Below are 15,230 nucleotides of genomic sequence, written 5' to 3' on the forward strand. Positions count from 1 at the left end.
AAAGACGAATATAATATATTAAAAGCGAATTAGCCTCAAACAAACTTTAAAAAAAAAAAAAAAAACTTTTCAAGCTCTTTTTGATTTGAACAATTTTTCGTTCAATTTTGAACAGTTCAAATCTTAAAATTAGAAATTACGGGGAAACAGAGAAATATAGATCCCTAACTTAAATGCAGATTTGTTTGAATAAATTAAAATTGTAAATGTTTTAACTAAAGCTGTGGAGTCGGAATGAAATGACCAACTCCCGGTTCCGACTTCTTGAATTTTAAGGCCTCTGACTCCGACTCCTGCACCCCAAAACTAGTCGGAAACTGACATCACGACTCCGACTCTGGCTCCGTAGCTTTGGCGAAAATTCAGATTCGAAAGGAAAATGACCGACTTTGACTCTAGGAATTTTAAATTCTTTAATTCCCGACTTCGATTCCTTGATCGCAAGATCAGTCCGACTACGACTTCGCAGGCATTGGCAGAGTTGTAGACATTGAGGGAGAGTGACATACTTCGACTCCGAGTCTGCAATTAAAACTTTCAACTCTTGACTCCGACTCCTTTGTCCAAAAATCAGTTCGACTCCGACTCCGCAGCCGTGATTTTTACTATGAAATAAGGATTGTTGATATGATTTGTTATTGTTTTCAGTCTAAAGTTTTGATTTATGGGTTATACTTTCGGCGACGGCAAATAAAGCGAAATTCGGAGCACTTGTTGTTTGAACATAAATATCTGCGCAGACGATTTTATTTATTTATTTATTTTTTGATGATGAAAATTATTTCCTTAAGTAGACATTTTATTAATTTTTCAAATCTTTCAAAGTATATTTATTTATTTATTTTTAAAATTACTTTTTGGTAGTTAAAATATAAAATCCGAAGTACATTATTTTTACCCGGAAAAAAGAGCTTAACAAACGATTTTTTTTTAAATTTATTTTAGGGAGCTTATTATTTTCAACCGTTTTCTTCTTTTTGAAAGCGATCAATGATTTTTTTGTAGGAAAAATATTTTAGATGCTTTGTTTAAAAGGTGTTGCTGCTTTATTTGTTCGTTTTTTTATTTTCTACATATCTATTTCATCAGATGCGCGAAACATATTTTGTTTTTAGAAATCAGCTTAAGATGTTAAAGGGTATGTTTGACATAATTTGCAGTCTTAATTAAGTTAGAGATTATTGATTCGATACTAGAACGGGAAAGTAGGCTCGTTTAGTTCTGGACAGAACTTCTTTTTCAACTCCAGAATGGGCGAATAATTTTATTCGTCTTAAGGTTTCGGGCGCAGAGGGATTTTTATTAAACCAAGGGACTTTCATTCAATTCTTTGCACGAGCATTATCGTGTGCGCAGTATGGTTTCATGTGACACAAAAATATCGTGTGTTTCTCGTAATTGAACATTATAGTTTGCAAAGTGCTGACATTTCCCAGGAAAAAATGTCAGCATAAAACCTGCATTGAACTACAGGTTTTAGGAAGGTTAATGCAGGTTTTTCAAAGGGAAAACTTGGATACAGGTTTAATGCAGGGACAATGCAGGTAATAAACAGGTTTTAGGAGGGTAATTTAACTTTGCATAAAACAACACAGGGATTTGACAGGTAGATGCAGTCACAGGAGAATAATTTGAACTTAGAAAATTTTCTACTGATATCAGTACAGGTTTTTCGGAGGAGAATTTAAAAGTAGGTTTTATGCAGGGAAAGTTCTAGTAATGTACAGCTTTTTACATGGGCGCCCATATGCAAAATTTGAAGAAGGGGGGGGGGCTCAGATATATTCGTTGTGGTTTTGCAAGATATTGTCCACATGGGAACCGCGTTTTCAGTTGATTAGAGTAATTGAAATTTCACATTTTTAATAACTTATTCATTAACGGTTGGAGAAGAAATGTTTTTACATTTTTGTAAAGAAAAGAGTACTAAAAGCAAAAAAGTTCTGATTTCTAAAGGAGAAGGGGGGGGAGGCTTGAGCCCCCCATTCCCCCTCATATGGGCGCCCATGGTTTTTTAAATCTATGATAATTGCAATTCAACGTTCTAAAAAATAGTACAGGTATTTGAGGAGTGAATTCAACCATTTTCGAAAGACTTTATAGTTTTCTACTGACAAACAAAACAGCAGGCCCGTCATTCCCCCCCCCCCCCCGGCTTTCGAAAACGAATGTGAGAGTGATTTTTGCTGTTTTCTTTCCTCCTAGTATAACTTACATTGCAGGTGTTACGCATCAGTTTTTCGGACAATTTTCTTTAATATAGTTATACTTTTAGATTGGATTTCCATTTCAAATGAGCTATTTTTGAATTGTTATCATCTGATTTTTTCCCTTTTAAATAAATATATTTATTCAAAACCGTAGTTTCAAACAATTGCTCCACCCCCCCCCCCCCCCCCCCCCCCCACCGCTTCTCTCCACGAAGAGCGTGCGGTATTCAGAACATTCAAGTGAAAAAAAAAATCAGTTTTCTATCCTGCCGGTAAAACAATATATTTTTTGTAAAAAATGCTTTTTTTAAGCAAGGGATCCTCCCCCCAGAGCACAAGAACACTCCCTTGTAAAACTACTGAACTTCCGAAGAAGCGAGATCCCCCAAAGAAGCGAAAAAAAATGTCGAAAGAATCCCTTCTGAAAATTTTAATGGCGCAATGATCCCCCCCCCCCCCGGATACACCCAGCTCAAAGAAAATCAATATTAAAAGAGACTTGAACGACTTTTTGCTGATAAACTTCTGTTGATCCTCACAGAATTTCTGAAAAACGAAAAACATGCATCATTTGAGCACAAAAGACATAATATTTTAAGTTTTTCATGATTTTTAAAAATAGATACTTTGTTCACCATGCAATCAGCAGATACTGCGCGTGCGCACAATGTAAAAGGCGGGAGGTTTCGACGATGCTTCACGAAAAAGTGGCAACAGCCAAAAGCCACTCGATCGCCATGTTGATTGTTTACGGAAGTGTATTTTCAGCTCTTTGCTCGTGTTAGTTAAATAAGTATTATGTGTATTAATCTTTCATCTTCCCCGCGAATATCAGTTTATTATTTAGTTCCGGAAGTCAGTAGCACTTCACTAAACTTATATTCAAAAACAGTTGACCATTAAAAATTTTCTTTAGTACTATATCTCTTAGCGATTCGTACAGTACTATGCGATTTTGATCTTACTCAGCAGGCTGGGTCTCACAAGGATTCGTACAAAATGCATCGCCAGAATGTATTCGATGCATCTTTTTTTTTTTTTTTTTTTTTTGAGTTTATCTTTATAAAAAATTTTTTGAGATCATGATTAATCTTTCTGTAGCTAAATTATGAAAGCTTCCATTTTGTCATGACAAAATAGAAACTTATTGTCGTATTAAATTGACAAAAGGAATTGTTTGAATTCCTTTTATTATTGATTATCATCCAAAAATCAACTCAACATAAAGTTTAATAAAAGACCTGCTTAAAACTTTCAAGCCGAAGACTTTTTTGATAACTTTTTATTAAAATACGTGTGAAAAAGAATTAATCTAGGTAAAATTTAGTTAAATTTATCTATTTTTAATTAATGAATTGTTGATTGTATATTAATTATTAATAAAATAAAAGGGGATTAAAGGTTTAAGGGAGTGGCCGCTAGGGCTGGGCCATGTATTGTAAAAACCAGTGTACATCCTATATCGTTTAACCAGTTCAGAACTTTCCTCTAAACCTACGCATCAATATCTCACCGACTACGAATCCAAGCACCAATGTACAGACACAGGGCTTCAATTGTTGCCATTTTAATCTTAATTGTTTCAAAACACTTGTTGAAGCTGTGGCATCCCAATGGGAGGTCCAGGTCACTGTGACAAACCAACCAAAAATGTTCATTGTCGACAATTTTCTTGTGATTCGATAAATTTAGAGACTGCACATTAAAATTATTACTATTATGATTTTTTTAAAATTAATAATGATATTTAGATACATGTTTGTGCTCATGCTCGTATTTTATCATTCGGTAAAATTCAGAACATCATACGACAAATTAAGATTTTTTTTTGAGCAACTTAAAATTTTCTTTTTTTTGAATGACACAAATAAGACTAGAGACGTACCGAGTAGCAGTTTGACCGAGTGCTCGGCCGAGTACCGAGTTCCAATTATGTTTTAAGAAGAACCGTCGACACACACGTGACGAATTTTGAAATCATTGCAATAGTAGTATAGACTTCCATGTCTAAATAATCTTTTACAACTACTTGGTATTCGCCGAGTGCCTGATCAAGATTTGGCCGAGTACCCAGTACTCGGTACGTCTCTAAATAAGACAAAACAAGCTTTAAAAGCAAAATTGAAGTCAGGCGGAAAAAAGTCTCTTTCTTTTTTTTTTCAAAGAAGCAGCTTGTTGAAGTAAAAACTATTATATATGTATAGCACATCATCTAAAAATATAAAACAGTTCAGAAATTTTCTTCAGAGTCTGAAATCAAAATTTATAGAATGAAGGACCACTTGTTAAGGTAATTTTGTGTGTCAATAATTTCAGATATGTTTTGGACATGAATTAAAGTTTTTGACAATTATGTCAAAAAGAGGTTTTTGACACAACAGTAAAACCTGCGGTCACACACACAAAACCGGATAAAACCATCACCTGTCAAAAACTTGCCAACCCTGTGGATTGTGATAGAAAATTTTCATGAAAAATCATACGTTGTCTTGAAATCTTTTTTTCCCAGCCTCTCTTAAGTGTGCAACAATAATAATAAATATTGTTTTCAATGTTTCAAATTGATTAAAAGGTAAGTGAAGTAGTTTTTTATGTTTCATTTGGTTTTATTTCAGAAAGTATAAATTATATTATTTGCAATACTCTCAACCACTTTGGTGTCAAAAACTGATTTAAACTTGAAAACTAAAAACTGCTTAAGTTGATGCTGAGAAAATTATGCAAACTTTATGTGTAAAGTAATTTTTCAGCATGTGTTTATTTAATTATATTTAAAATATAACATTAATTGCATTAAATATATATGCTTCAATAATAACTTTAATCAATTATTGCTAATAACTTTAATAAAAGAAGTTCAAGTCATCATAGACCACATCAACATTTTATGATTGCTTGATCCAACCTAAGTTGAAATGACATGACATCTTTAGTAATAATACATCTGAAAGTCGCTCTGTCTGGATCTCTGTGACGTGCATAGCACCTAGACCGTTCGGCCCGATTTTCATAAAATTTGGAACAAAGTTAGTTTGTAGCATGGGAGTGTGCACCTCAAGGCGATTTTTCGAAAATTTGATTTTGTTCTTTTTCTATTCCAATTTTAAGAACATTTTCCCGAGCAAAATTATCATAAGATGGATGAGTAAATTACCAAGTTATCATAACGAGGAACATAGGCCAGCCAATTGGGGAGAGATTCACCATACATTTTTTGTAAATATACAGGCGAGCCAAAAGACCTTTTAATTTCCTACTAAGGGCAAAGCCGTGTGGGTACCACTAATTTAAAATAAAATAGGTAACATTTGAAGGGTAATGAGGTGTCATATCAAATCATTACAGAAAAATAGAATATTTTGCCTCTCTCACATTTTTTGAGGAGATAATTTTTCTTTCCTTCTTAACTTCAGTAAAAACTGATCATTACAAATAATGCAATCTTGATGTAAATATGCAACTTAGTTTTCTTACATTTTATGAGACATACAACATCAAAACATTTGATTATTGTAACAGAAAAAAAAAAACTTCTAATGCTAAGTGTTCATAAATATGTAAAGTCAATAAACAGCTATTTTTAAAAAAATTATGCTTATGATAAAAAAAATAATATTCAGCCAACTCATAATAACTTGAAGTCCCAAAAGACCAGCTAAAAGGTACGAGTTATTGGTAGTTTGAGCTATGGGGAAGTTTCCACAACAGTCTCAAGAGTTTGGGAAACGATGAAAATTCGAGATAAAGGAATATTCAAGTTATCGAGATTTGACTCTATTTAATAAGTTAATGATGATTAATAATAATACAGTAGCCCCTCGTTATATCGCTCTTGTCGAGAGAATATAAAAAAACGCCATATAACCGAGACCATTAAAAACAGTGATCTCTTTAACCTTCAAGTAACTCATATGTGCATCTAAAATTTTTCTGGCCTGTTCCTATATTAAGATGATTTTCCGAATAAAAGATAGTTGTCTTACCAAATACTTAGAAAACAAATTAAAAATATCTAAGTTTTTTTAATTGTTTTTTTTTCTGGTGAAATAAGAAATCAAATTAATATTTCAATTTAATTATAATTAAGAATTCAAATTGATATCTTGAATATTTTACATGCCCTGCCGGTCATGTTTGCCTGAAAAATAGATGCCCAAATAAAAATTTTACATGTTCGGTTTTTTATTGAAAATAACAAAAATATTTAAATTTGTCATATAGCATTAATCAGACAAAAAATTTAACAGCATTATATCTGAAACAAGAATTATTTCAATATTAAACAGAAATGGAAGTTTAAATAAATAGTACATAATAAGTTGCCAGTAAAATTACCAATAATCAATAAAAAAAAAAAATTATAATAATTATATGCCAAGCCGGGCATATAAGGGTCAATTGTCCAATCAGAATTTTTACAAGCCCCAGGTATGTTGGGCAATATAATTTTTGAGCCCTGCTAGATACATTTAAGGATTTTAAATTGAAATGAATTTACTTTACACCTAAGACACAAATACATGAACTGCTTTAAATTGACCTGAAATAAAGATACAAATAATATGGTTAAAAATTTTCACCACAGTTATTTGGTATTCAGCCAGATATTCAGTTAGGATTTTGACCAAATATTCGGTTTTTAGCAAAATTTGGTACTCAATGCATCTTCAAATTTAATTGCTATTATTTCTTAAATTGTATAAATCTTATGTACTGCTGTGAGTCATGTCACAGTTGTTAGGTAGGGACCTCAAGTTAGTAAAGCCCTGACCGCTTTGGGTTTATTCTGCCTTGGAGGTCGTAGCTAAATAATATAGATGCAAGCATGCTCTTCATATGCAGATCTATTATTCGAATAATAATCATTTAAGTTCTCAACAGGGATGCCAAAATATTTTGTGTTAACCGAATTTCGTGTTAATCGATTTCCACGTTTACCGGATTTTGTGTACGCACACATATTTTTTTTTTTTGTTCTTGTGTCTCAGAAAATATAAGAACCAAGTACCTTTGTACAAAAATGTACACCCAAGCATTTATGTTTATAATTTCTAAGTAAGAAACAAGTAATTCGAAACAGAGGCAATGGCTATTCGAACCAGTTCTCTGCGATAGTGCATTTTCAAACATCTGATTTTTCCTTGATCTCAAGACTGGAATTTCACTGCTGTGTTGATGGGTAAAAAAAAACACTTTATCGCTTTTAGACCTTAAACCTCTACTTGGGCAGAACAAGTGTCCAGAATTAGACTTTTTTTTTCACAATGAAATTTTAAATCTAGGTTTGTCAGCCATTTGTCGAAGATTTCACTGTTCATCCCAGCTTTTTTTACTGTAAGCATAATCTACAGCTAAATTTAGTACTTTCTTGAACAACGTGGTTTTCCCGATTTTCCTTCCCGAGGAAAGGAATTTTCTCGCTGCCAGCCATGTCGCTTGCATTCAAATGCAGATCTTTCGACTTTCGAAAGTAATTTTATGTTAAAGTATGGAGATTTTCTTTTCCCTTTTTCTTCAATACCTTGAAATTTTCTTTGTCTTATGTGGGATTTCGTCTAAATCCTCTTCATGTTAAAGAAATGGTTTAAGACTAATTTGTAGCTTTGTCTGACAAGGAATGGCATTTCATTCGCGTTAAGCAAGTTCGTTTTAACAAGGTTCGACTGTATAACATGTTATAATTGCCGAAGCTTAAATAATTAAATATTTTCAGAATCACAGAGGTGTGGCATTTGATCAAACTAGAAAATTAGTTAAAATTATTTATGCGATTTTATTTTCAATTCAAATTTTAAACTTTCTTTCACCATATCCTATTTATATCAATAAATTTATTCAATGATTTTAACCTGCTTATGTATTAGAATTTGCACGTTAACTAGTTTTTTGCATTTTGAAATATATTTATTTAGTTTGGACATTTTGACATTTTCCGTTTCGTAGTTTTTGCAGCAACTCCAAGATTTTGTGGATATTTTTAAAATTTGTTTTTATTTTCTTATTCTTTTAAAATAGATATATTTTTGCAAACTTGAACAATTGTGTCATAGGGACAGGAAACCGTTTTTTCTAAGAAAAATGATATTTCTTTCTCTGTCTGGTGAACAATACAGAGCAGACATTGTACAACAATGAAAGAAAAGTTGCTTTGCAGTCATTCAGTAAAGAAGCTATTATGAGCTGTTTTCTAAGCTGCATCCAGCTTTAAAGGAACAAGCATTAGGAGTTCCAGTTCCAAGTTAGCATACTTTATTCTGAGTATAAGTGTGGGTGGATGCGTCAAGACTGTTTCTAATCATACATGAATATTGTCGCAACCCATTGGTTCAGACGCTCTTCACTCCTTGTGTTTACAAATCTTGATACAGTTTTGCATGTGATCTATCTATAGGTGTTTCAAACGAGGGGCTCTGTAATAAAGAAGCCGTGAATACCAGCGCTGACCCTTTGTCTAGCGGTGTGAGAAGTCTGACTTTGAATGGGGAGGTCCTAGGTTCGAATCCCAGTTTGGACATAGATGTACTTTCTCTCTCCTGTCCTTGTGCAGGGGCGAACTGGCCCATCGGACCACAGGCCGGTGCTTCCACCTGCCTGTGCTTCCTCGAAACTAGAACTTCAGATTTTTTTTTGCGCTCTCAAACCTGTGGCCTTCACAGATTTTTTTTATGCCTCAAACAGGTTTTTTTTTTGGCTTCAACTTTTTTTTCTCCTTTTTCACACCTGTGCTCCTTATTTTTTATCCTTTTGCTCCCTCGGTTTTCATCCTGCGCCCCCAAACTGGTGCGCCTTTGGTTTTTTTTTTCTATTTCCAGCTTCCTGAACCTGTGCACCTTTATTTTTAATTTTTGCGCCCTTTGGGAATCAAGGTTCACACCCGCTTGGGGGATCTAGTCCGCCCCTGCCTTTGAACGTTCTGTGAATAATAGCTCACCCGTTAAACGTGTCCTTATGGCATGTGTGTGTACAGCGGAAATCAGACTTTACTCCAAATTACAGTACAGTTGGAAAAGTGAAGCAACCTACCCCAAAAGTTGCCAACCCAGTCGGCACAAGACAACAACTACATGTGTTTGCCTTTTTTTAGACATAGAACCTGTACAGGGTCTGAACGTAAATCGAAAGCTTTTCAACGCCGGTTATAATGGATTAAAAAGCCTGTACAGAGCCTGCCGGTAAATCAAAGGTGCAGGCTATTAACAGTTATTTCGGACAAAAAAACCTGAACAGAGCCTGCAGGAAAATCGAAGGCACAGGTTATTAGCAGTTATTTCGGACAAAAAACCTGAACAGAGCCTGCAGGAAAATCGAAGGCACAGGTTATTAGCAGTTATTTCGGATTAAAAAACCTGAACAGAGCCTGCAGGTAAATCAAAGCCGCAGGTTATTAGCAGTTATTTCGGACTAAAAAACCTGAACAGAGCCTGCAGGTTTTGATCAGGTTTTACGTAGGGAAATCAGTCCGAAATAACTGCTAGTTTTACGAGGTTTTTTTTTTTGAAGGTTTTACGCTGACATTTTTTCCTGGGTTTTATAATTTTTTTTTATGTGGACTCTATTTTATGCCTAAATTTGGTTGGTTAAGTTTTGAGCATTATCAGCTAGTCGCGAAAATAAATCATAGAGGTTCTTGGAGCTCCTGATCTTTTGATGCTTATAAAGTTTTGTTGCTTGTCATTTTTTTTTTCATTTCATCATTTAATAATTTCAATGCCTAATTTTTGTTCTTTTTTATATTTCATTTTTCTTAAATATACTTTATACTTGCGGACATAGGACGTACACACAGAAGTGCATGTAGGTAACACACAAGTACGCAAAAGCAGAAATTGGCAAGAGCAATAAACAACACACACAAGTATTTTTCAGGAACAATAAAATGTGTTCAGTACCTTTTAAAACGTGTGAATCCACTGACATTTTACTATAGCGCGATTCATTTTCTTCAATCTGCAGTTTTACTTATAATCTCTTTTTTTTTCTGGTTATGTAATGAATTGAGCTCATTCTCTTTGATTCCTAGGTTACAAACCATCTTTTCCAAGAAAAACACCTGCCATTCGGTATCGACCTAGTAGCCACAAATCTTCTCCGTGGAAGAGAAATGGGTGTCCCTGGATATAACCACTTTCGAGAATGGTGTGGACTAGGGCGGGTTGAGACATTCGCGGAGTTGGAGTACTACATGAGCAATGGTACAGCTTTCAAGTTTTCACAGCTCTACAAGTAAGTTGTCTTTGACATATTTTTCACAAAATAACCTAGAAATCTTTCGTGAAGTTGGTTTCTGACGTGATTGATTTTGCTCGGTGTGCTTATCGGTGAAATGAATCATATGTAACCTATTTTTCTGCTATGCTGATTTCACACCAACTGCAATAGTTGCAAAATACGTTGCCTTTAAGCTAAATAAAGGAAATTTGGACGCTAAAGAAAAAAACTAATACCAAGCATAGAGGATGTTGAAAACTTACGTGAGATATCAAATCATTATTTACCAACAGCAGTGTAATTTTGCTCTGACAAAATGAATCCCGAAAGACGAAACATTAAACAAATCCAATTCATTTTAATCGCCGTAAGGCAACTGTTCGTTAAGAGTACAGAATCATATAAGAAGCAAGACGGTGAATTAGTGAGTGCATAGCTTAACAAGATGGTCATTGTTGCCACTATGTCCTTTTAAATTCGAAGCTGATTTCAAATAGTTGACGATTGGCGATGATAAAACTTCTTCGTCAATAACACTTGCGATGGTAACTCAACTGACAACGGAACTTCAACAATTCGTAACTGCGACATAAACAAGAAAACCGTCAGTGGAATGCTTAACAAGATGGGCATTGATAGAATCATGTTCTGTTAAAATTCGAAGCTGATTTCAAACATAAAAGAGTAGGCAATATTGGTAAAATTGTCGCGCGAATAACGATGCCGATGCGGTGGTGACCCAGCTCTGCAAATACAGCAAGCTCCCGATTATGCGCTTATCCACTGCCTTCCACACTAAAAAAAGAAAAAAAAAGGCAATGATTAACTTAATGTTGATAATTGCGCATTTTAACTTAACAAGCGCAAAATATATTTCTTAGACATTCCTATTGCTTTCTTCCCCCTCTCTTCCAATGACATCAAAACTTTTCAAGTCACCGAAACCTAACCAGTTGAAACCTGATGTTTAGATTTACACTACTTACTCTTTTAGATATTCACTAATTACTGATTTTTACCCATACCCTAGTTACTTGTTTCATATCTACACTACTTACGTCGGTAAATGCATAACTAGATCAGTCTTGAAAAAATTCCTCTCTCTACCCCTTTGCGCTTTTGGTCTAACTCAGCTTGATCTGTTGCAGTTAATTTGTTTGCACGATTTGCTCTCTTATGTGTGCAGTCCGTTTGCAATGATCAGCGATCCTTTTCTAGATTTTAGATGTATTTTCTGCATACACTGTTACTCGTTTAGTCATAGTGTAAATGCATTTGAGTGTTGCTGATTTTTTTAAACTATTACATACAACAGCATCATTTTCCCCTAATTTGCGGATAAGCCGCGGTAACCGTTCCACCCTGTTCCGTGGATAATCGGGACTTGACTGCATAGCAATCCTTCTCCAGAAAAAAAAACTGTCAAGTCAAGGTCTCAAAAGAGCCTGACGATATACTTATTGTTTGATGACTTGTCTTTACTTGTCTCCATAGGCATCCGGACGACATAGATTTATGGTCAGCAGGAGTATCGGAAAAAGCGATGTCCGGCGCACTGGTGGGCCCTACGTTTGCATGCATCATCGCCCACCAATTTCGAATGTTGAGGAAAGGAGATCGGTTCTGGCACGAAAATCCGGGATTGCCTTCTTCATTTACACCAGGTAAAACATTTGAATATTTAGTCTTTTCTTACTTTTTGAACAACCCTGGGCTATCCATTATTGGTGTAGGCTTATTGGTATTTTATATCACTTTTAAATGTTGCGTAATATATGATATATACATTGACCCCGGATGGGGTTTATGCTATAAATGAGTTGTAAGTGCTATGCTTTGCAGCGGCGAAAACAACGACGTCGGTGCTGCTTATACAATGCACTTTTATTATTCAGTTTTTAATCATGTAACTCGTGTGCTGCGCATGCATTAAAACGGCTTTTCTGCCTAAGATTACTGTAATATCTAAAAAAAAAACCTTTAAATAAAAAACTTTAATGTCCCAACAGTACAGGCAAAAAGGAAAACAACAGCAAAACCAATGTGTGAAAATACTAGTCTCGGAATGGGGTCGTTTCCAAAATTTCAAAAGTATTTTTTTCTGAAAAAGCATGCTTAAAAACATAGGATCTGACCATTTTTAAATAATTTGTTGAAGTTCAATATTTTTAAAAATTACTTAAATCGGTGAGCTTTCATTGTTTACATTTCTTGGCGATGACGTCACAAAAGATGAAATGCCATTCTGTGTTGCCACTCTCACAGAGCTAAATATTTAATTCGCATCTTTACTCACGTGTATTGGTAACGATACGTTTGATAGCAAGCGTAGAGTGCAATTTTAATTCGCTGCTTGATTATCGTAACGTGGAAACGTAGTAGAAAGATGCGCCAAAAAGCATCATTTGTGACGTCATAAAGACCACGCCTTGTTTGAAAAATCGGACATTTTAAAAAATTAAGTAAAAAAAAAACTCTTGGGAAAATGAAAGTATTTTCTGGGCTCATGTTTTTTTTTTTTTTTGCTCATTCTATCCATTTCAATGACTAAACGTAGTACTTTTGACTGAAGGAAACCACCCCATTTCTATAGTGTGATTAGTGTTTTAGAGGTGTGGAATAAACTTGCAGTTACGTTATCACAATCTTAGCTTGTGACGTGACGTAAATATACCAATACTTCAAGATTCGTGCCTAATGTTCGCAACTGCGATTGGGCTGCTAGCTTCCTGGACTTCCTCCCTCCCCCTTTTCAGCCTCGAAAACATGTTATATGAATTTAACTTAAAAAAAAAGAAAGAAAGAACAATTTTCATATTTCATAACACAGCAACTTAAAATAAAAAGCACTTTTGTTGCTGATGTTAAGTCGCTGTGTTATGAAAATCTTCATAGCTCATAACACGGCAACTTAAAAAACAAAACATGATGTTTAATAATCTACATACACCGAAATAACATTGTATGAAGGCGAATCAAATGCTTTAAGCAATGATTTTGTGCGCAAATCTAGGAATGTAAGGTTGTGGGGCTAACTTTAAATACAAGGACTGAAACAATACTTTTATGCTAAAAAATATATGGATTTCAACCTTAGTGAGGCACGAAAATTCAAATTATTGCATACATGTATTTGCGAATGTCTTGACATCCGTGAGCAATACATATTTTTCATTGAAAAAGAGGTTATTTGTAGCCTCGAAACATATTATCTGCAACTGTTTGCTAATGTCTGCTTTTATAAGGGTGCTTAAATTTACATTTAAATATTAGAAGGTTTGTAGATGCACCTGTTTAATTCCAAATGAGGTAGATTAAAGTAAAATGGGATCTTATAAAATGAAATTAACGGTATTATTCCCGGCCTCCGCACCACGTGATGTGAATACTTGCCCTAGACGCTATTATGAAAGTTGTTCGTTACATTAAGTTATGTCGTTACATTACACATACTCAGGCTAACCCGAAAATAAGGAAAAACTACTACTTTAGTAGGGTTGTGTGGGCACTTGGAACAGCTTACCGGAAGAGGTGGTAATGAGCAAGGGGGTGGATAGCTTTAAGAGGGCCATTGATCTTCATTGGGAACTAATAAATTGACTAGGACCAGCCTAGCTGGGCCAAGAGCCTAATGCTGGTCTTCACATTTGTATTTGTATTTGTATTAACTATTACGGGATGTATAATTACCGGATTCATTACACGAAACTAATTTAAGAAGCAAATTAATTTAAAAATCATCTATGGAATTAACACTTTTTAAAGAATTTCTTAGTAACAGTTTTTCAAGCATTTCTTAGTAACACTTTTTCAAGCGTTCCTTAATAACACATTTTCCAGCATTCTTTAGTAAACTTTTTCAAGCATTCCTTAATAACACTCTTAAAGCATTCCTTTGTAACACTTTTTCAAGCATTCCTTAGTAACACTTTTTCAAGCATTCTTTAATGACACTTTTTTAAGCAGTCATTTGTAACACTTTCAAAGCGTTCCTTAGTAAAACTCTTAAAGCATCCCTTAGTAACATTTTTTAAGCACTAGTTAGTTACGAAACACTTTATCCTCAAAGATAGATTGAAAGTATTTATCACTCATTTATTTATTTACTTCTTTTATTGCAGCTCAGTTACGAGAAATTCGGAAGACGATACAGTCAAAAATAATATGTGAAAATGCAGACGACGTTCCAACGATACAGATCTGGGGAATGCGAATGCCAAATCCAATCACGTAAGTACAGCATTTTTTTGTTTCCTACCTTTCAAAGGTACTGCTTTTTAATCGATTTCTAAAACGAAAATTCCTGTTTAGGAACCCGAGACTCCGTTGCGAAGATTTGCCAGACATTGATTTCAGTTATTGGGAGGAAGATATTATTTCGGGAGAATGGCGATACACATTGTGATGTTTTTTTTTTTTACACGCGAAGAATTTTTACCTGGTGTCAAATTGCAACGCATAATTTATTTTGTGATGTTTTGCTTGTACATATTTGTAAATAAAGATTTCTCCAAAATTTATATTTATGAACTTTTATTATAAATGAAGCCAGTGTTTAAATTTTTTAAATTGTTTACTTCTGGAGAAGTCGTAGAAGTTCTTTCATAACACTGAGCTTAAAATTATCATAGAAATTTCTTTGATAGCTAGCTCTAGGTGAGGGGGGGGGTTACAAAAAGTTCTGCAAAATTTATTTAGACGTAGAAAGAGTCATTCACTGGAAATAAAGATGAAATTAAGAAATAGCCGCAGCCTTACAGGACAGCAAAATTTTTTATAAAAACATCATTGAATCATTGATGCATGATGAAT

At 34.3% G+C, this 15,230-nt stretch overlaps 1 protein-coding gene across 1 annotated transcript in view; it reads left to right on the top strand.

Annotated features, from left to right (window-relative positions):
* Positions 1–14,823, top strand: part of LOC129230237 (chorion peroxidase-like) — an 82,221-nt gene extending 67,398 nt beyond the window's left edge. The window contains 4 exon segments of the mRNA XM_054864638.1: positions 10,231–10,433; positions 11,913–12,082; positions 14,540–14,648; positions 14,730–14,823. Of these exon segments, the coding sequence (XP_054720613.1) occupies positions 10,231–10,433; positions 11,913–12,082; positions 14,540–14,648; positions 14,730–14,823 (576 nt within the window).
* Positions 14,824–15,230: the final 407 nt, after the last annotated feature.

Source organism: Uloborus diversus, chromosome 9, assembly GCF_026930045.1.
Source record: "Uloborus diversus isolate 005 chromosome 9, Udiv.v.3.1, whole genome shotgun sequence".
NCBI classification, from domain to species: domain Eukaryota; kingdom Metazoa; phylum Arthropoda; class Arachnida; order Araneae; family Uloboridae; genus Uloborus; species Uloborus diversus.